This window comes from Pseudopodoces humilis, chromosome 2 (genome assembly GCF_049639895.1).
Source record: "Pseudopodoces humilis isolate 2021_Gansu_Grassland_sample_001 chromosome 2, ASM4963989v1, whole genome shotgun sequence".
Lineage (NCBI taxonomy): Eukaryota > Metazoa > Chordata > Aves > Passeriformes > Paridae > Pseudopodoces > Pseudopodoces humilis.
Genome location: NC_142201.1, coordinates 30,791,518 through 30,811,749, shown reverse-complemented (window position 1 = coordinate 30,811,749; position 20,232 = coordinate 30,791,518). Strand labels below are relative to the sequence as shown.

Genomic DNA, 20,232 nt, shown 5'->3' with positions numbered 1-20,232 from the left:
GAGGTTAGGGAGTTCTGGAAGTGTACAGGTGCCCTATCTTGACAGTGATTGGAATCTGCCTACAAGTTAATTTCAGTGGACCTTGCTAGTCTCCCTCATGCTGTAATACTGACACAACTCTCTTCTGCTGCAAAATATTAATTTAGTGAAGGATATCTGCTTAGCGTAACACTAACCGCTGCTGTTTGTTTCTAGAAATGAAATACAAAGAACCGAATTTCACACTGAGGAGAATGTTCAAAGTGGAAAATACAGGGCAGCTGCAAATTAATGTGAAAACGATGGAAATCAGTGGCTACACATGTGAAGGATATGGATTTAAAGTAGTTAACTGTCAGGAATTTGCACTAAGTGCCAATGCCTCTAAAGACATTGTCATATTGTAAGTGTTTTTTCTTACATCTAAATGGAGGATTATATTTGGAATTTCAATTTTGTTTCAGACATCTCGTGGTTAAATTCTAAGGGGTTTTACTGAAGTTTTGTGTATATAGGGGTTTTTTACATTATTATGCAATTGTCAACAAAATGACATTTTTCTCTCTTCTTGCAAATTCTATTTGATTTTTCATTATACCGTGTTTTTGTGACTGACTGTACTATTACTTCTATTACTATCTAGCAAGTATAACTTGCTGTGTTGGAATAATCTTACTATATGGGGTTATATAAATTTCCCTCATTTAACTTGTGAATGCACATGGGACCTAGACCTACATATGCTTTTGGTGCATTGCAGTATGAAGAAGAGAGCCTTTGGTCCAAGGATTTTTATTGTAATGCACAGTATTTTAGTCTTGAATATTTTGTCTGTTGCCTTAATGACAGTGATTGTGTAGTTCTATCATTTTTACAATTTTTTATTGTAAAAAATCTCTGCACCAAACACTGATCTTCTAACAGTGCTTTGTTGTAAAGTTAACTATTCAGAAACTGGTATCTAAAAAGTTCAGAAGTTGCTTCTGTTCTGCAGGTGGATGTAGGAAATATTGCTGCAGTGAAATAGTATTTCTGAACAGTTAGTTTGAGATGAGACTGTGACATAGAGGTGATGTTTTTGAACAGTCAGTTTTGTGACTCAAAGGTGAAGTGTTGGTTCCATTACTTACTTAGACCTGCTGCTGCATTTTTGCTGCATTCATAGCTTTCATTAACAGGTGTGGTAAAACCTTTTTTTCAGGTATTATAACTTCATATGGTACCGCAGGAGTAATCTAGAATCATTAAGTGTTAATGAACATAATCAAACACATCTCGAGGTATTTGAAAGATACACAAGTATTTTTAGGCTGTGTTGTAATTGATGGGGTTGAATTACAGGGGTTTTTTTTAAATTTGTAATTTATGAATTATAAAAATTGCCTAAAACCTTTGTGCTGTTCATATGAAAAGTTCTAATGTGCTTTATGTTGTTTCCAGGTTTACACCAGATTTCACTGCTTCCAGAGTTATACGTGAATTAAAATTCATCACTGCAGGAGGCTCTGAATTTGTATTTATCTTGAATGCATCGCTTCCATATCACATGTTGGCAACGTGTGCAGAAGCACTGCCCAGGCCCAACTGGGAACTGGCACTGTACATAATCATCTCAGGAATAATGAGGTTGTGTGTGTGTTTGTTCTTACTGCTGTACGGGCACAAACTGCCACTGCTCGAATATGGGTTACAGAGAAGCACATGGGTATTCAGCACATGCTCTAATTGTTGTAAAATAAAATAGGCTAAAAGGAGATCAAATTGATAAACATTCCTATAGATTGAGTGTGAGCTGTTTAAGGCAAAGGAGTGCTGACTTTCTGCTCAAACCAAGGACAAAATAATACACTTCTTGCTCGAACCTATTTCCTTAAGTGAGGTACATACTCCTGTTAGCTCTGATAATCTTTAGGGATTTTGATAAATAAGCCAAACTTGAAACGTATCAGGTATTAAAGCACTGATGGCAGTGAATTCCTGTAGAACTGCAAGCATCCTTCTGGAGTACTGTGCTTTAGAGATAGAAGGCAGTGACTGTAATGAGCTTAGCAGATGCCTTGGATGAATTTAACTTTGCTGCTGCTTGTTATGTGACAGACAACTGGTGATACTAATAATGGGATTTCTGAGAACCTGAAGGACATTGTTTGTAATACTGCACACTCACAGGTTACGTAGTAGGATATTAATGCACATTTTTCCTCAGCAAACAGACATTAATTATACCTTGTTGAATTATGCGTTGAAAATGCCACCTCTAAGTCTAACCACAGTCTAACCTCTACCTTCTTTATTTGAAATCAAGAGTTATAAACCCTATGTCCTGCTCACCTCTTGGATGTGAGACACTTTACCCCACTGCTTTCATGCAGAGAAAACCCTAGCATGGAAACTTACCAGTATGAGTTTTTACTTATCAATAGCAACAAATGCTGCTTTTCTTTTCATTAGTGTTAAGCTTATATCTTAGTGTGAAATGTTTTGGCACTGTAGATGCCTCTGAAGAAAAAGTGGTCTTTCTGTGTTCTGCAAATCCAAAACATTATCACATAAATGTCATGTTCCTTTTTTTTCCCCACAGTAAGTTACTGGCTCTTCATTTTGCAACTGTTCACTTAGGCTGTCTTTCCTTGTAGGGATTAACAAGAGAAAAAGAGAAGATGAAGTTACAGCCCACTTCATTTTCTTTTTTGACTCTTCAGCACTTTCCTAAGTAATGCAGTGTTTAGTGAGGAAACTGCATTTTCCAAAGTAAGAAGAAAATTTCTGTTACTTAGGAAATTTTGTGTCATCACTAACACTGCATTACTTAAAGTGCTGAGTGAGTACTTATGTGGTTTTCTTCTATATATGTGCTAGAAATGTATAGGCTGAGTTTGGTTTTAATTTTGACAGAGTAAGTAATGTTTCTCAGCTCATAGGTTTAGTTTGCTTTGATAATTTTATATGTGCTGTATTTGTTAATTAGACTTTATAAAGAATAGAGAATACTAATCCATTCCCTTACTGTGTCTTTTTCCTAAAGATACAAAAATCCTTCTTAGCAGCAGACTAGAGAAGAGTCCTAATACATTTTATAATATTCCAAGATTCCTGTGCATAAACTGCCTCTAACTTTTGGTTTGCCATCATATATGTGTTTGCTAGTTGCCCCTAAAATAACTCTTTTATATCACTGCAAAGTTATCCTTAATTTCTAGGAATGAACACTAGGAGTTTGTATAGTCCAATTTTTTAAATTTGATTTTTATTTTTGCCTTCCCTAAATCATCTCTGTTGCTTTGAATAGTTATGTGCTTGTGGCTCCAGGTTTTGAAGTCCAATTTCTTTTCTTTTACATTAATACGCTTGGCAGCTGCATGTCAGGCTTGCATCTAGCTCCCATTCTCAGTGCTTGTGATTTGCAGATCATGCCAGTCTTGTGTATGTTATGTTTCTGTCAGACAAAATTGTGGTTTGGATGCAATTTTTAGTATTTTTAGTACAGGATACAAACTTTTTGTCCTGTGTGATTAGTCATTAATTTTTAAATGCTCAAAACTAAGAAATAAATTCTTAGATGACTACCTTTCTTCTCTCCAGTGTACTCTTTCTCTTGGTAATTGGAACAGCCTATCTAGAAGCTCAAGGAATTTGGGAGCCATTTAGAAGACGCTTGTCCTTTGAGGCCTCAAACCCTCCCTTTGATATGGGAAGGCCACTTGATCTCAGGAGAATAGTTGGAATTTCATCTGATGGAAAGTAAGTAAATGTTTGGGCTTCTTGAGGTACTTTTACCATTTATTTATTTAGTTATCAGGCCAGTAAGAAAGTAATACTGCTGTATAGAACAGGTGAGTGAATAAAGATATCCCCACAGATGCTTGTAAAAATATGGCTTGGATGAAAAAATGAATTTTTTGATTGTCAGGAATATTCTTCTTTTGGGGGAAAAAAAAAAAAAAAGGAAAAAAAGATATTCGCCAAAAACCAAACCCTGCCAAGTTTCCTTTTAATATTCTCAAAAATGGAATGTACAGACTGCAAAAAAAAAAATTGCAGACCAGAAGTTCCTATCTTAGGTGTCTTAAGTTAACATCATCTCCTTTCAGTGTTCCCTCCATCATATGTATCAACAGTCATTTTACTGTGTTCTTGTTCCTATGTACTGCAGGCGAGTGAACAGGAAATGGTAAAGGCTACTGACTTGCCAAAACAATTTTAGGCATTTTTGCTGGTTGTATGCCAAGAATAGTATAGTTCAAGGCTTCTTTTGACTATAGTGATTCTCTTTTCATGGTGAAGAGTGGAAACATTGTGGAGTACATTTAAACATGTGTTACTCTTACAGCTTGAATACACTTGGATCGGATTCTAATCACAGTTCGTCCAGAGGAATTTATGGAGCAGGCAGTTCGTCTTCACGATCCGGTGCAGGGAATCATAAGCAATGCAATGCAACAGCACACCTTCACAGCAATAGAAATGCACCTGATGTTGAAAACATCAAATCCAAAACCAATTCAAGTATAACTAACAGGACTTCAGCACAAGCAGCTTCCATGCAGTCAGTAAACAGAACGGGGCCCTTTACCTTGGATTCAGGTGCCACACCTCAGACTCATGCCGCAGGCAAAAGAGCCAAGGGCACAAGGCAGAACCAGCAGCTAATGCAGCAGCAGCAGGCACCAGCTTTGGCAGAGCAGCCCCACCAGCAACCCCCAGTATCCGGGCCCCAGCAGCAAGAGCAACAGACTGAAAGTGCTTTGCCACAGCTCCCGCTTCTCAGCCCGCCTCACGGCGAATGTGCCAGCAGCAGAAGGCACAGCTCAGAGGATTCAGATCTCACTGGGCTCATAGAAACTATGGAAAAAGACTTTGACCACCCAGAATCCCCTTCCCCTGATGTGTTTACAGAACAGCCCCCATCTCCACTTGCAAAAAACAAAGGTAATAATACAATTCTGTTTTAATGGGATGATTCCCTGTGTAAAACACAGAACAAGATTTAATTGACTGTAAAGGTCACATTTTCGTAGTGTGGAAAAGGAGTGTTTCTTTGTGGTCCCTGCCTGTGCTGTGTGCCTGTCTTGAACACTTGTGTTACCTTATGGTAGTGAAATGCACTGTGCAGAGCTAGCTTGTCATTCTTCCTGCAAAAACAGTGGCATGTTTTGATGAAAGCAGGTGTGAATATCTAGACACCTGATTTCTCTGAAGAAGAAAAATGCTATTTGTTGTTACTCCTTTGCCTTTGAGTTGGCATCCGTCCCTCCCACGTCCATCATTTGGGCTTGGGGCTCAGGGAAGGGAAAAGGAAGTTGTTTTAGTGTGTTGTGAAAAGTCAGGCAGGGAGAAAGGGAGGAGGGGAAGAGAGAGAGAGAGAGAGAGAGATGGGCAAATAGCCCCTGTGTTATTGTTTAGGAATGGAATTCTTCATGCCCAGACTTGTAGTTGTAGAAAATCCTTAATGTCAGGTGGTCAGCAAATTAGTATAAGGCACCTGTGTCTATACATTGCATTCATTTTTGTATGAGGCTAGAGTTGAGTTGGACTTGCTCATCTTTGCAGTTGTGTAGTGCTTAAAATAATTAATTGAATTTCTTACATTAGATATGTTTAGACTTTTGAAATTGTCAGTTATTGTCTTCTTTTGAACACTTCTTGAAGTAGGATTTCTAATTATGATTTTTATATCAGCAATTTCAATTGCATCCCAGAGTTATATGATTATTTAGTGTTAATATGTTTATTTCTAAACATTTTTACACTTTTTGCTACCAACACTTGTACAGAAATGCCACTGATACTGTGTTGCTTATTTAAGTTAAGAAAATGAATCATGGGAAGGCATATAAACACTGCACCATCTGTAAGATTGTGCCTCACCAAAGAACTAACTTCACTCTGTTAGGTGGTAATGAGTAGAAAGTTCTTAATTAGTTCAGAGTGGATGTTAGGATGTGTTTGGACTTTCAAAGTGAAGACTCTGAAGTGATGTGAGGTTTTGGTATCTTGCTAAAATACACTTCTCTGTTTTTGGGCTGCTTTTAGTTTTCACAGTGGGAGGTGGTTGGAGGAATTAAGAGAACTGACATCAGTTTGTCAGGTATTCATTCCATAAAGGCTAAATAGGACAACAGAAGGTGATGTGATGGTAGGGAGGTTTCGTGGATGGTGTCCATAATGGCAAACAGTGCAGTGTTGGAGCTCTGGAAAGCAAAGTGTCTGGTATTAAGGATGCAACATTCTCATGGGTCACATATGAGCGTACATGGGTGTACAGTGGACTGATCCAGTCCACATACTGAATGCCTGAAAGCACTTGGGAGCACATCTTCCATTTCTAGCTCCTCCTAAGAAGGAAGCAGCTCTTGCACTTGAGAGAGTTTTGTGATGCAGCTTTATACAATATGTGGAGAGCACCAAGTTTGATTTCAAAAGCATATTCCCACTCCAGATAATGTAGTGTGTCCATTTCCATTTGTCCTCTTTAAAATGTAAAAACATAAAACTATAGGGGAAGTTTGATAATCTATCTGCACCTATATGCATACATAGGTATTTGTCTTTAGATAAGTATTCAGAGCTAATCACAAACTTTTGCAGAAGCAGCAGCTTCTGGACAAAAACTGTTTGTCGTAAAATACTGTGCAGAATTGCTGTCTTATATAGTCTTGTTTCAGCTTCCCAATACCTGGGTCCTAGCAGAGTGCAGTGGAGGCTGCATTAGATTTTTGTTAAACAGCTGCTTTATGTTACGTTTTAATGTCATGGTAACATTTTACATAGATATTCTAATTATGAACATCAAACTGTTTGGCAATCCTGAATGTGGATTACATTTCAAGCAAATTTTGGAATGAGGCCTTCTGAGGCCCAGCCAAAATGCCCTTAATATGCTGGAAGCCAACCTTGAAAAAAGTGTTCATAGGAAGATCTGCTTGTATTTACGTATCTATTTGCATTCAAAAAGAATATTTTTATCTCTAATATTTTTGTTGTCCTAGATACTGAAAACACTGATATTTATGTCTTAAAAAACAAAGTCTGAAGGCACTGATATGTCTCTGGTATTTGCCAAAATACTGAAGGCAAATTTCTTGTTTGGTACAAACTTTACCATTTTGCCAATAAAATATAACAGCTGTCATGGTGCTTTTAGTCTCAATTCCAGCTCAAGCTAGCACAAATTCTAGAAGAAGCAGAATCTAGTTATTCAGCACAGGTTACTTGAGTCTTTGAGTGAACAATTACATCCATCCAGGAGGCTGTATGAAGGTACTGTGTAGCTTATAAATGAGAATGCATATTTTGAAGAGCAGTATCTTAAGAAGGATCCTATGAGTAAAGGCACATACTACAACTAGTAAGACATAAGACTGTTGTGAAGGCTCAAATCCAGCAGCAGGCAATGGTAAGCTCATGAAGACTCCATGCACAAGCATGCACAGCTACTTTGTATTGAGACTCTATACAGTCCACTTTAAAGGAATAAAATATGTCAGGAGGAGAAATTATACTTGGGTGTGAGATTTTCAGGTTTTGGTCATTTGGGTGTTTTACCTCTTTGCTAGATAAATACTATTACTGATTTTGCTCATCCACAGTAGTCTTATTTCAAGTTGTTTTGTGTTTTGTTGGGGTTTTTTTCAACTGACAAGCATGCTGGTCATTTCTGTTCTTCATTTGTTTGGATGATAGAGCTTTTGCCATCCTCAGAAATTTAAATCTAATGTTATGTGGTTAAACTGTCAAACTGGATTCTGTGGTGTTTAAAAGGAATGTCAGGAACAGGGCAGAGAGGAATTACAGGCAGCCAGGTGCCCATATCCACAGAGAGGCAATGGGGACACTGCTCAGGAACATAAATGCAGTGGTGGAGATCAGGGTTCTTCTTTTGCTCACATTTGGTGCAAAGGGGCAAAAGTGGTTGGTGTGTCATAACAGGCAACAAGCTTCAGAGGCTTAATCACATGGGGTAGCCTCCGAAATGAAGGGAGCTAGCCCATCGCTGGCACTGCTGCTGAGAATCTGAAGCATCCTTATCTTTCTAGGAAAAGGGAAAACAGTTCAGCGCAAGGCTAAGCCACAGAAGAAACGGGAAGAAAAGGACAGAAGAGGGAAAGGAAAGCAACAGGAGGATGAGCTGAAGGATTCCTTGGCAGATGATGACAGTTCTTCAACCACAACAGAAACCTCCAACCCAGACACAGAACCACTTCTCAAAGAGGTACGGCGCCACTGAGAAAAGGAGGCCCTTGTATGGCCATGTGTCACCTGTTGGAGTAGGAACACAGTCTCTCTCCCCCACACCATTCTCAGGTTTCATATAATACCTAATAAAGGAAGAATGTTAATTAAAAAGCACCTTTCCCAATTCTTGCCTTCACTGTATCAAATCTCCACCTCTGACTGTGAACATGCTTAAGTTCTATAGTCTCAGGACTGAAAATGCCCAGGTGACTGTGGCTTGAATTAGCAAGCAGCTGTCAGCAGCATTATGGTAATTGTCTCCTGGCCAGTTCTATTTGCAGAATAAAACGCCAAAGTACGGGTGCTAATTTCATTCAATAATTAAGGTGCATGCTAAATCATGCCTTTTGTCAATTAAAAAGGCTCAGATCAATGGTGGTAACTTGTCAGCATGTAGTTAACTTAATTACCTTATACAGTACCCCTGCCTTTGCTTAACTTACTCAGCTCACATGCTCCAAGGTAATTAAGTAATGTCTATAATTTGTGTAGTGGTTGGATTGTCATAAATATTTTGTCCTAAAGAAAACTCTGACGAAGAAAGGAGAGGTAATGCCAAAGGGGAGAAAACCAATCATAAATTTTGATTTCTTAAATTTGAACTTTGTAAAAGACAGGGATTATAGCTGTGGGAAAAAAGAAATCTGTAGGATATATTTTAAAGGTTACAGTTTAGTAAGTTGTCGCTTGAAAGTTGCTGTTGATTTTTTCAGGATGGCTATTTGAGATATACTTTATTTAGAAAGTCTTAGAAGTTTATTTAGACACTTAGAAGTGCTTTAAAGAAAATAATAAATTGAATTGTGAAGTTGCTCATATTATTTGCTTTCTTGAAAAGTCTGTTTTAGGTGGCCTGGACTGCATGCAGCAGATGCAGTAAAGGTCTCAGTACAGAGCTAGTATCTTATTAAGTAGACTCAGAGGCCATGGCCAGAGGAGCTGTGTATTTGCAAACATCAGATTTGCTTAAAGCTCATTAATTTGCTATTTCCATTTCTGTTTCTCCAAATAGAAAAAATAGAAACCATATTTTATAGGCAAACTCATTAAGTCATGAAAAAAAGACCTTCAAAACTGCAAAAATGCTCATGCTTACCAACAGCATTCTTTCCTCAGCCCTATTTGTTACATGTGTTCTGATGCAAGAGGGACTTTGTTTTTTGTGAATATTAATGTGTCATTATGTCTTTTATAGGAGCCTGAGAAACAAAAGGGAAAAGTTATAGCAGAAAAACCTGAAAATGAAATAGTCCCAGTAAAACAGAAAACCAAAAAAATGCTTACAAGTATCAAGAAAGAAATCCCTGTAGATGTGAAAACCAGGTAAGCATAATGAAGCTGTCTAGTAGGGAATGTGTCATGTTTACAGGGAAGATGGATTGATAAAAATATCTGCATTTGGCTGTTTTAGCTGCCAGTTTGGCAAATACCAACAACAGGTACCTTTAAAGCAACTTCCTCTTTCTTCCTGATGTCAGGGAATATCTGAAGCTTGCAAATAATAAATTACTTAATGGAAACACAGCGCATAAGTGAGAGCTAAATCCAGCGATGAAAGTCAGGCGAAGCGATGTTAAGGTTTTTATAACAGGTATTGCATACAAAAAGTGGGGTTAATGTTTCTAGGGGCAGCACACTGAGCCAGCATTGATGTGAGTGCCTTTAGCTGCCCTTGGGAAACTGCAGCCTCAGTTTCCTTTTTTGTATCATAGAGTAGGGTCAGGCTTGGGTACTTCATTAAAGGAGGCTGCTGCCATTGCCAGTCCCTGCCCCTTACTGGCATGTGATTGATTGCAGAGCATAGACAGGGAGAAACATGAAGAATCTTAGTCATACCATACCTAGTGCATTCCAAAATAGTATTGTGAAATCAGATTGGTATCCAAGTGCCACAAAAGTAAACTTTACCAAACTGAGGTATGGTATATCAGCTGTGTTTTTCTTGTCGTAATTAATAGTAGGTTGAGTTTATAGTTAGAAGAAATTAATGTTCTTCAAAATACTTCTGAAAACATTGTCTGGCAAAGTCTCTTCCTTATTTATTCTTATAATTATGTACTTTGCTTTATCTTATAACTCACAAGTTCATTACATGTGACAGTTTTCAAAGGCCACAGTGAGAGCTGGCTTGAAATTCTTCTGCAAGACATGGGGAAAACAGTTCCTCCCCTAGGAAGTTTGAGAGACAGAATCAAATACCTGGAGGAAAAAAGTGACATACAGCCAATTTAATTTGGTGGTGCATTTTAGTAGTTTTATATTATTGATTAAAAAACAATCCTGTACATTTGAGGCAATAGCATACTAGGACCATGGGATCTGACAGGGGTGTGTAGGGGCAGAGTAGAAAAAGGGCAGCTGCCATTCCTTGTTGCCTCTGTATAATCAAATGGGTTTTGTGATCCTGGAGCTCCAGGGTGAAAGCTGCTTCTGGAATGTGAGTGAACCTAAAACGTGTGGAGCAATGTGGGTCATATATGTATATCTATCTCTCTCTCTCTCTCTCTCTCTAGATACATATATATATGTGTGTATATATATATATATATATATATAAATAAATAAAAGTGCTTTTCAGTACTTCAGAGCTTTAAAATAAAAGCATTTCTGTTATCTTCTAGTCCCTTGGAATTGTCTTATACTCCCCCACTGGAAAACAAGCAGCGAAAAACCTTTCCATCCAAGATCTCTACACCACACCTTCTGTCAAGTGGCTCTAAATCAAGAAACCTCCCCAAAACAAGAGGTAGTGTGAGGTGGTTTTTGTAAATACCTCAAGAGTTTTATATCATTGTCTGTAACCCCTCTTGAGTGCTGAATTCTAAGTCTGGTGTGAGAAGACAGCTGTTCAGTTTGTTACCCACACACTTGCTTTTTCTTGTTTTAATAGGTCCAAGCAGTAAGTTAATGGAGAACAGACCATCAGTATTAGCAAAATTTCTCCCCAGTGGTTCTGCACAGGAGCTAGGAAACACCAGCAGCTCAGAAGGGGAAAAGGATTCTCCACCACCAGAGTGGGACTCTGTGCCTCTCCACAAGGCTGGCAGCTGTAAGTAATCACTAGACAGTGGCAGAATGAGTGTTGTCCAATTAATATCTGTAGATAGGCTTGATGTGTTTATAGATCTTCCTGTCTCCTTTTCAGCTCATAGCTGAACTCCATTTTTCTGCTGTGGGCCCCATATTGATATTGATATAGCATCTGATATGATTTGGGAGGTTTGAAAATGTGGGCAGAACATGGGTCACTCTACAGCTCTCCAGTGATTAACAGGATTCAGAAGCTTCTGGGGAAATTGAGAAAATGAGAATTACTGCTCAAAATATATGTATTTTCTACAGTAGATGGGGTTTTGCTTGGTCTTGTCCAGCTGAATTTGGAACTAATTAGATTATTTTTCCTTGAGAGGGAACACTGAAAACACCTTAATGCAGTCATTAGCTTAGAACACTGTTACAGTTTTTTGGTTGCATTGTAAACCCCTTGTGCGGGAACCAACTCACCTCCTCCTGGTTGTTTTGTTGCAAATCAGTCTCTCTGAAAACAAACAGCAGACTTGAATAACCACAGCTAAGCATAGAGGAGCTGCTGCTTCCATCGCTGGGAGAAAACAGCCTTTTCGTAATTCCCCCATTTGAACAGAAGGGATAACAGAAGTTCAAGAAGCCTTTTCTGTAATGTAAATCCTACAGGAAGATGTTTTGTGTTTCTCTTTATAGCCACAGACAACCTGTATAAGCTCTCTCTGCAAACCCTGAATGCAGATGCTTTCCTGAAGCAGCGCCACCCCTCTCCAACACCCGCCTCTCCATCTCCCCCTCCTCCTCCCACATCCTTCACTTTTGGGCCACGAGGAGGCACTTACAGCAGCATCGTCAACAGCAGCTGCAGCAAGTGAGTCCAGATCCTACTTCCTACTGATTTCCCAGGCACTGAGCACCTGTGGAACTATGCTTCACTGCGGGCATCTCCCTATTTTCATACCTGTTTCCTCTTTCCACAGAAACTGCTTTTCTGCAGATACACCACTGTGCATATCTTGCTTTGCTGTACAGCTTGGTAGATTGGCAAAATGTGCAATTACATAAACTCTTGAGCTGTTTTAAACGTTTTCTTGAATGCTAGCTTAAATTGCTGCTTTTTAAATCAAGCTGCTGAAGTCCAAAACCTTACTCTTTTTTTTTCCCCTCTTTTTTTTTTTTTGTATCTTTCTCATTTTAGTGAAACAAAACCCAAGCAGCCTAATGGTACCAAACATAAGCTGGCAAAGGCAGCTTCTCTTCCAGGCAGGAATGGAAACCCCACTTTCGCTGCTGTAGCTGCAGGTTATGACAAAAGTCCAGGTACTAGAACCTGTTTGGAGTTATTAGTAATTCCAAATATTTCCTGAATATTATGATATTTTGCTGGGGTTTATTGTACCAACTTTTTATATACACATTCTTGCAGGTGGCAGTGGTTTACCAAAGGTTTCTCCAAGCAAGACAGATGTATCCAGCAATATCAGCATTTCTCACACAGTTGTTGACAGTGATGGCTCTGACAGGTAATTTTTATATTCTCTAGGCAAATACCTGGACCCCTAGAAAATAAGATTATGCTATTAATGCCATTTTGAAAGGAGTGACAGAATTAATTTTGGTTAGGTTTTTTTTTAACTTTTTTAAAGTCTAGGCACAGCACCTCTCACCTTGCAGGAAAGTTTAGGAGTTGCAAGTGACTCAAAAATAGAGAGAAGGATGTTCTGGATGTGATGGGAGCTTTTTTTTCTTCTCATTCCAAGTAACTGAACAACCTTGTGTTCCTGGGCATCCACACAATGAGAAATCAGCTTGGCTCTGTCAGTACTGAGGAGTGTGTACCAAGGTCACTTGGAGTTTCACAGGCAAAGTACCTTGCTGTACAGCAACACCTTTCACTCCTGTTTTAACACCAAGACCAGAGTTGTCAGTGAGCTTTGTGCTTTCTGTAGGCGCAGGATAGAGCTGCACTGAGTCACATTCCCTAAGGGACATGTCTTTTATGACATTTTGGCACTGAGCCCCTCAGTTGTAAAAAGCAGTAACCTTTCTGGAGTGGGAAAGAGACTTGAATTCAAGTTTCCATATGCAAAGGAGCTGCTTTGTGAGTGAGGTTTGTGTGTTGGAGTTTTCTTTGTTTTGGTGGATGTTTAACACTGGTTCCATTTAACTCACTCGTTACTTTTAAGAAGCTTGTCCATGAGTGTATTTTTATCCCTTCCAAGTGACTAAGTTTTATTTGCTTGAGAAAAAAAACTCTAATATGGCTTGAACTCCATGAGTTTTCTGGAAAACTAGTCAAAAGAGCTACTCTCATGTTCGTTTGATGCTCATTCTGCAGATTAAAGAGCACTGTGTCTATATTACTGTGTTACTCCAAGGTGGGTGTTAACACAGGAAAATGTCTATCACGAAAATCTATCGTTAAAACAAAACCAAACTGATTTCTTAACTCTTGATCACCATTAAATATTTATTTAGTATATCTTTAACTATATATTTTTATATGGATATATATAAATATATATAACTAAACATATATACACATACATTTGCATAGAGATCATAGGTTAATATTGTCAATAGTACGGTGTTAATAAGTTGTGCATTGCCTTCCTGTTCCTCCATAAAATGTAGTTCGGGTTTGTGGAGTCCTATCAGCAATCCCAGCAGTCCTGATTTCACACCCCTCAACTCCTTCTCTGCATTTGGACACTCTTTTAATTTAACTGGAGGTGAGTTTTTCTGTTCAAATATTTTTCCATATTCAAATGCAGGTAGAGAAATGTTGTGCCTTCATTCCACTGGTCTAAGTACAGACAGTGTTTCCATCCTCACTCCTGAAAGGGAAGACTCTGTAGGGACATTTGTTAAAAATTTGGTGATACATTCTGTGTTTCACTCCAGAGAAAGTTAGTGAAATATCATAGAATGTTCAATGGGCTGAGAATGCTTGAGTTTAGAGTTTCTCTGTTGCAGTAAAATTTCTAGATTTCAGGGATTATTTCCTTAGTTTTCTTCCTCTCCATCCCTCCCTCAAAACTTTACTGTAGGTTCCACAAATGTGCCAGCAGGCCTGTGGTTTCCTAGCATAAACACCTGCCTAAAAACATGGCTCTGTTAAGTGAGGCAGTGGCCCAACCCTTGTGTTGCTTTCCTCTTGTGTTTTCCTGCAGTATTTGTATAGCTGCACAATGAACTGATGCATACCAAACCCAGCAATTAATTAATGTATTTAAATATTCAGGTAAATTTCCATAAATGTAATAGAGATGGCCAGGCATTGAGATTGCAGGGTGTGGATGCTCTTTGTGCTTAAGAAAATTTGTGTACTTGGGCACATGTGGTATGTTTTGAGGTGGCTGAAAAGATGATAAGCAAAGTAAGCTTTTGGATGTGGCATTGGTGTCTACTGAAAAAAATGCTTTTTACTGCAACAGTTTGATGTCTGCTGGAAATCCAAACAATGGCAGCTTCTGCTGTGGGGTTCTCTCCTCTTCATTAGCAACACCTGGCACCCGTGGCTCTGAGTGCACCAGTAAAATGCCTGGGATCAGTTCTGTGTGTGTGAGAAGCAGGCAAGCCACGACTGCTGGTGCTTCCTTTTCCTTCTCTTAGCAGAGATGGGATCAGAGCTGGGGCACTCCCTGTGCTGCCTCCTACCCGGAGTCACCTGGGAAGGGAGTGCTGCAAGGCAAATGAGTGCTGCTGTCACAGAGAACTGCCAGGACTCAGTACTGCTGTGCTTAGGCTGGACTGAATTACCCACAGCGAGTGTTCAACTCTCTTTCCCCACTGTAACCATGACAAGTTTGTGGCCCTGTCTGATGTTGTTCACATGAGATGAGATTTGTATTATTATGTGACCTCTTCTAATATCACTGCAGCAGGACCTGCTAGAAAAATATGGGAAATAACTGTGAAAGGTATTGTTCTTGGAAAAAGAAGAGTAATTTACTCATTTTTATTTCATTTTATTTTTAGAGGTTTTTAGCAAGCTTGGTTCAGCTCGATCTGCTTATGGGCAGGATGTTCAGAGAAACTGGAATGAATTCAATAATGTTCCATCATCCATCTGGGATCCTTCAGCTGCAGATTCTGTACCCTCCTGGCCAACAAGCTCAAGTTCCCCAACTCATACAACTGCAGTAAGTATTCAGTCCATCCAAATACAGTGGTTTATTACTGTTACCAACCTGTTTTGTATGTGCCATCCAATTTAATACAGAGAAATTTGGGATGGAAAGGAATCAACTGAAGAATAAAGGAAGAGGGAACTTACACATATTCATCTTGGTGTATTTAAGTTGACATGGCTGTTGGACAATAGTCTCCTCACTTGGGGATGATGAATCCATGTACACTGCTTCCCATAAAAATATTTCTCACAAGAGTGCCTTGCAGCACTTAAAAAAGTGTGTTCTGCTCCCACAGATCCTTCAGGTTTGCTTCTGTGCCATGGCTGGACACTGCATATGTTACTTCCAGTTTGATAGACAGTTGGAAAATAGGCAATATGATAACTTTCACACTTTGATTCTGCTTTCTGAATCCAGTATTGTACCTGTTTGTAAATTAACACAAAGTCCCAAAAAAGCTATCTAAAACAACTTGAATATATTCTTTTCAGTTTAGGAAAAAATACTAAAGGACTGAACACAAGGTGAAGTCTTTAAACTGATTACTTACTTGGATGAAAATTTTGAGTATAGCAAAAGGAGAAAAACCCCAACTTTACAGATTGCAGTGCTGCACTGTCATCCTTGTGTCAGACTAGAACTTATGCTGCAACAGCTGTCTTCACTGCCAGCTGAAATCCTTCTTCATGTTGACTTCTGAAAATGTTTTTGTAGTGAGTAAGAGGCAGTGTTTACTTCACCTGGGAGCAGTTCAGATGGAGTGGGGGAAGGCAGGGACAGGGGAAGCCAAAGAAGGTCACACAGCTTCTTATAGACACAGGGTTGCAGATCCCGTCCTTGTCATGTGGTTACAACCAGAGCTGGAACCTCACTGAAGCTATGTAAGGAAAGGTGCTTGGATTTTGGTCACATGGAGGGCAAGTTTCTCAGTATTTGATAGAGGGAGGGCTTGAGGACAACCAGAACAAGCTCTCTAGCTCTTAACCTGTATTTCCCAGCTGCTTCTGAAAAAGATTTAGAAGTGTGCTTTGGGAAGCATCAAGATGGAAGCCAGACAGATAGTATAGAAGTAGTGTCAGGTACTCCATTTAAGTACTTTGGTTTGAGAGGGGATATTTTAGGAGCTTTCTCAAGGAGATCACATAATAAACAAGAAGAAAGCAGCAAACTGACTGAAATACTCAAAGCTGTTATAAATGATAGTGGTATTTTCAAGTGCTTATGGCAAGCCAGAACAGGAAAGCCTGGCTTTTCTCCTTGCTCTAGGTGCCTGATAAGAAAGCAGGTACCAGGCCAGGGCCTGCCCTTTCCTCTGTTCTGGGACAAGAGCCAATCAAGCTATTATTGCAAACAGCATTTAGGCAGTGGTTTCTGTGTTACCCTTTTTTTCTAGGAAGGTTTCTGGAGAGTTGATTTTGGTTGTTCTCCTTCCTTATTCCTTTTGCTTTTTCTTTGTATGAACAACTCTGTTTCTGTGCTAAGTACCATTTTGCCTTCTGGATCCTGTCTTCCCTTAGCCTTGCTGCCTTGCTGGTACTTCTCCCCAGGTTCCTTTCTAACCACGTTCTCCAACTCCCCCTTCTTCTGTTTGTGTGTAGTTCTGCCTGCCAGCCACTTTGTACCTCCTTCCACCAGCCTTGAAAGGGCATAGCAGGTGCTCTTCTCTGCTGCTCCTTTCCTGGTTGCTTCTGATTTCTGAGCCAGTGCCTTTCTAACACTATCTCCCAAACACTTGGGACAAGCAGGAACAAATAGTTCCTGCCTCTTGCCTGCAGCAGGTAATAGGGTGGATTTTTAGTATGTTAGAGTAGGTTCCCAAGCAGCATAGTGAGTGTTTCCTACTGTAGGTTTAGTAGTCTAATGCTGGTATAGCTTAAATACAACCATTTATTTATGTGACAATAATACACTGTGACCCTGGTCTGGCTCAGTTTCTCAATGACATTGGAGAGTCCTGATGTCATTGGCCTGGTCAGTCCCCCAAGTAATGCTCAGAACTCCTCTCCAGCCCTTGGCAGCAAATTTTGTTGTGTGTTAGCATCAAGCCAATTTCAGGTATCATTAGACTGAGCCTGTCTTCTTCATTCCAGAGCAAAGAACAAAAACCTAAAGGAAAGAAATTTTCAGATTCTACTTTGTTTTCTTTCCTAAAGGAATTTTTATTTAGATTTTCAGATGCAGGGTACACTGATACTGGTTAACCTTTAGTGTATGTTATCTAAGGGCAGAGATCTTGGGAAGGGATGCCCTATCTCCAGCCACTAAATCCAAACATAAAGATGTTTGTACCTAACAGCACTTATCAACAAGTCTGCTGCCTGTTGGGTGTATCAAGTTTCCAATATATTTACAAATTGAATTTACAGGATATGTACATTAAATCTGTTGGCACTGGGTTATGTAGTGCCAGAAGCCTTACATGTAGCAGGTTCTGTGCTAATATTAGCAGAAAGTTATGCTAACCTTTCTCATTTCCATCTTTGGCTGCTTCCGGGTATCACTTTCCACCACACCACGGGTCAGGTTCCTCTGCTTTCTGTCTGCTACTGTTTGGGCTTTAGTAAAATACAGTTGAGACAGAACCTGAGCCTTGTGTTACTGCATATGTTCTCTAGGCTTGCCATACCTGTCCTATATATCCCAGATGCATTTGTGATGTGCTGGAACTCACCTGCATCTGCACCATGACCATTTGTCAGAGACTTCAAAGTGTCTTGAGCCAGGACAGACTTTATGGAATTCAGTGATAAACGGCCAGCTCTCCTATCCCCTCTCCCTTCATCTGGAGAAATTCTGGATGGGGAAAAAGTATATACTGGGAATGTGGAATAGGTACAGTGGGACTGAACACAAGTAGATTCATCCAAAAGAGACAAGGTCTGACTACAGGGAGATAAATTTGCAACAGCAAAAAGATGAAAAAAGGACTTTGCTATTATCTTCCACTGCTATCTTACAAATTTTTTTTTTTTGTTTTTTGAGACTTAAACCATGTTTATTTACCTCATTTTAACTAGTATGTTTGAGCTTAAGTGTTCTGGCCCTCGTGTGTTGAATACTCATAGTGCTTAAATTAGCACTGGTATGGGACACCTCAGCTGAAATGAAAACAGCTCAAAGAGAGTAACATGACTGCACCCTGCAGCCCGCGCAGCTCTGGAGCATTCAGCTGCAGGAGCAGTGTGGTTCATCTGGGCAAGCTCTTGTACAGAGAGGCCAGAGCTCTGTGTTGCAGTGACAATGGAAGGGGTTCCAGAGCAGGCTCCTTGTTGCTGCTGCTTGGATACTTTTCTTTTGGGGGGCTGTAAACAAGGTGGAAATTGAGGCGTACCAGCCTGCCACTTACCTTGCTCTGTTTTTTACTGCAGTCAATCCTGGGCAACCCCAGTGGCCTGTGGTCTACCACTCCATTCAGCAGTTCCATTTGGTCAAGTAATCTCAACAGTGGCCTTCCCTTCACCACTCCAACAAACACATTGTCAGGCATTGATCTCATGGGTAGTGAAAACTCCGCTGCTGCTCCGCCGCCGCCCGCTGCTGCCACCGTTGCCAGTCCTGCTGAAGACATGGGACAGACCTACAATCCTTGGAGAATTTGGAGCCCAACGATTGGAAGAAGAAGTTCAGATCCTTGGTCAAATTCACACTATCCTCATGAAAACTAAAGCAAAAAGAAAGAACTCTTAATTCAGGTCATGATACAATTCTGAATGCAAATTTTTGAAACGTCGTTTTCAGGCCGTTGCTTCCCCCTGCCCCACTCCCCATCAGTCATGCTTTCATCACTCGCTCCTTTCTAAAGTCTGTCCTGCGATATGGTAGTGTGAGATTGCAGATAAGCTTGGAAATGTCTGGGTGTGGTCACAAATCCCAACTATGGCTAAAGCCTGTAAATATGAACAGTTTCACTGGTTTCATATTTTACCATCTGCCATCTTTATTTAGGAAACAATTTGAACTCTAAAATGGTCCTGGCATGCAATACTTTCATGAAAAGTTTGGGTTTTTAAATTTTTTCCAGTGTTATCCAAGTTCTAATTTAAAATCAAAAGGCACTTTGTGCTAAAATGCAGAGTATTTTTTTAAAATAAGGCTGTCTTTGTTAACACAGGTTGTAAGAATGTAAAAAAGGAAAAAATCAACAAAAAATACCAACAAAACCAACACAAAACCTTAAGAGCAAAGTGGCTGAATGTAAGAGCATTCTGTTGAGACTGTAATACACTTTATGCTGTTTGTACATTTGTAAACCTGAATGCATTTTTAAGTTGAAGTGAAATGCACACAGCCAAGACTTGTGCAAAAAACAAGATACCATGTGCATTTCTTACAGATACAACTTTGGGTTGTACTTTAAAATAAATATGCTTTTTTCAAGATTTGTCTGTTCTAGTTGTGTTCCCCTTATATTTTCTGAACTTGTGTGTGCATGACTCCACTTGGCACAGCCTTTGGGCCAAAATCTACTGCACACAGAGCCTGTGTTATCAGAAACTTTATTGCAGATGAAACCTGGCTTCTCAAAAGTGTGGGTTTCTATTGCAGCAGACAATAGAAACTGTTTTCAAGGTTATGCAGAGCCATACACTTGAAAATTCACTGGATAGCAAAAAGCTGGAAAAATGTCTACATTCTTGAGTTTCCAGGTATCAAGCATAAGAGCAGCTGCTGTTTATGTTACGCCCATACCTTTGTACCACTGGTCTTGCACGGGTCTGAACAAGAATGTTACTATTCTTAGATATGATTTATCTGTCCCTGTAAGGTGCCTGTTTCCATTCATTAACAGTAAGGCAAGCCCCAGTGACTACATATATTCCTCTGAGCTGAAGCCAAGTAAAAATGAACCCTTCCATTA

General features: G+C 39.6%; 1 protein-coding gene across 1 annotated transcript in view; it reads left to right on the top strand.

Moving 5' to 3' along the window:
- The window catches only part of TMEM131 (transmembrane protein 131), a 91,042-nt gene extending 71,289 nt beyond the window's left edge, over positions 1–19,753 (top strand). Inside the window, exons 28-41 of the mRNA XM_014251342.2 lie at positions 196–382; positions 1,420–1,605; positions 3,562–3,720; positions 4,310–4,908; positions 8,016–8,191; positions 9,410–9,537; positions 10,836–10,960; positions 11,105–11,263; positions 11,935–12,109; positions 12,437–12,558; positions 12,665–12,761; positions 13,873–13,970; positions 15,220–15,383; positions 18,743–19,753. Coding sequence (XP_014106817.2) covers positions 196–382; positions 1,420–1,605; positions 3,562–3,720; positions 4,310–4,908; positions 8,016–8,191; positions 9,410–9,537; positions 10,836–10,960; positions 11,105–11,263; positions 11,935–12,109; positions 12,437–12,558; positions 12,665–12,761; positions 13,873–13,970; positions 15,220–15,383; positions 18,743–19,039 — 2,672 coding nt within the window. The 3' untranslated portion in view covers positions 19,040–19,753. The remainder of the gene's footprint in view (positions 1–195; positions 383–1,419; positions 1,606–3,561; positions 3,721–4,309; positions 4,909–8,015; positions 8,192–9,409; positions 9,538–10,835; positions 10,961–11,104; positions 11,264–11,934; positions 12,110–12,436; positions 12,559–12,664; positions 12,762–13,872; positions 13,971–15,219; positions 15,384–18,742) is intronic.
- Positions 19,754–20,232: the final 479 nt, after the last annotated feature.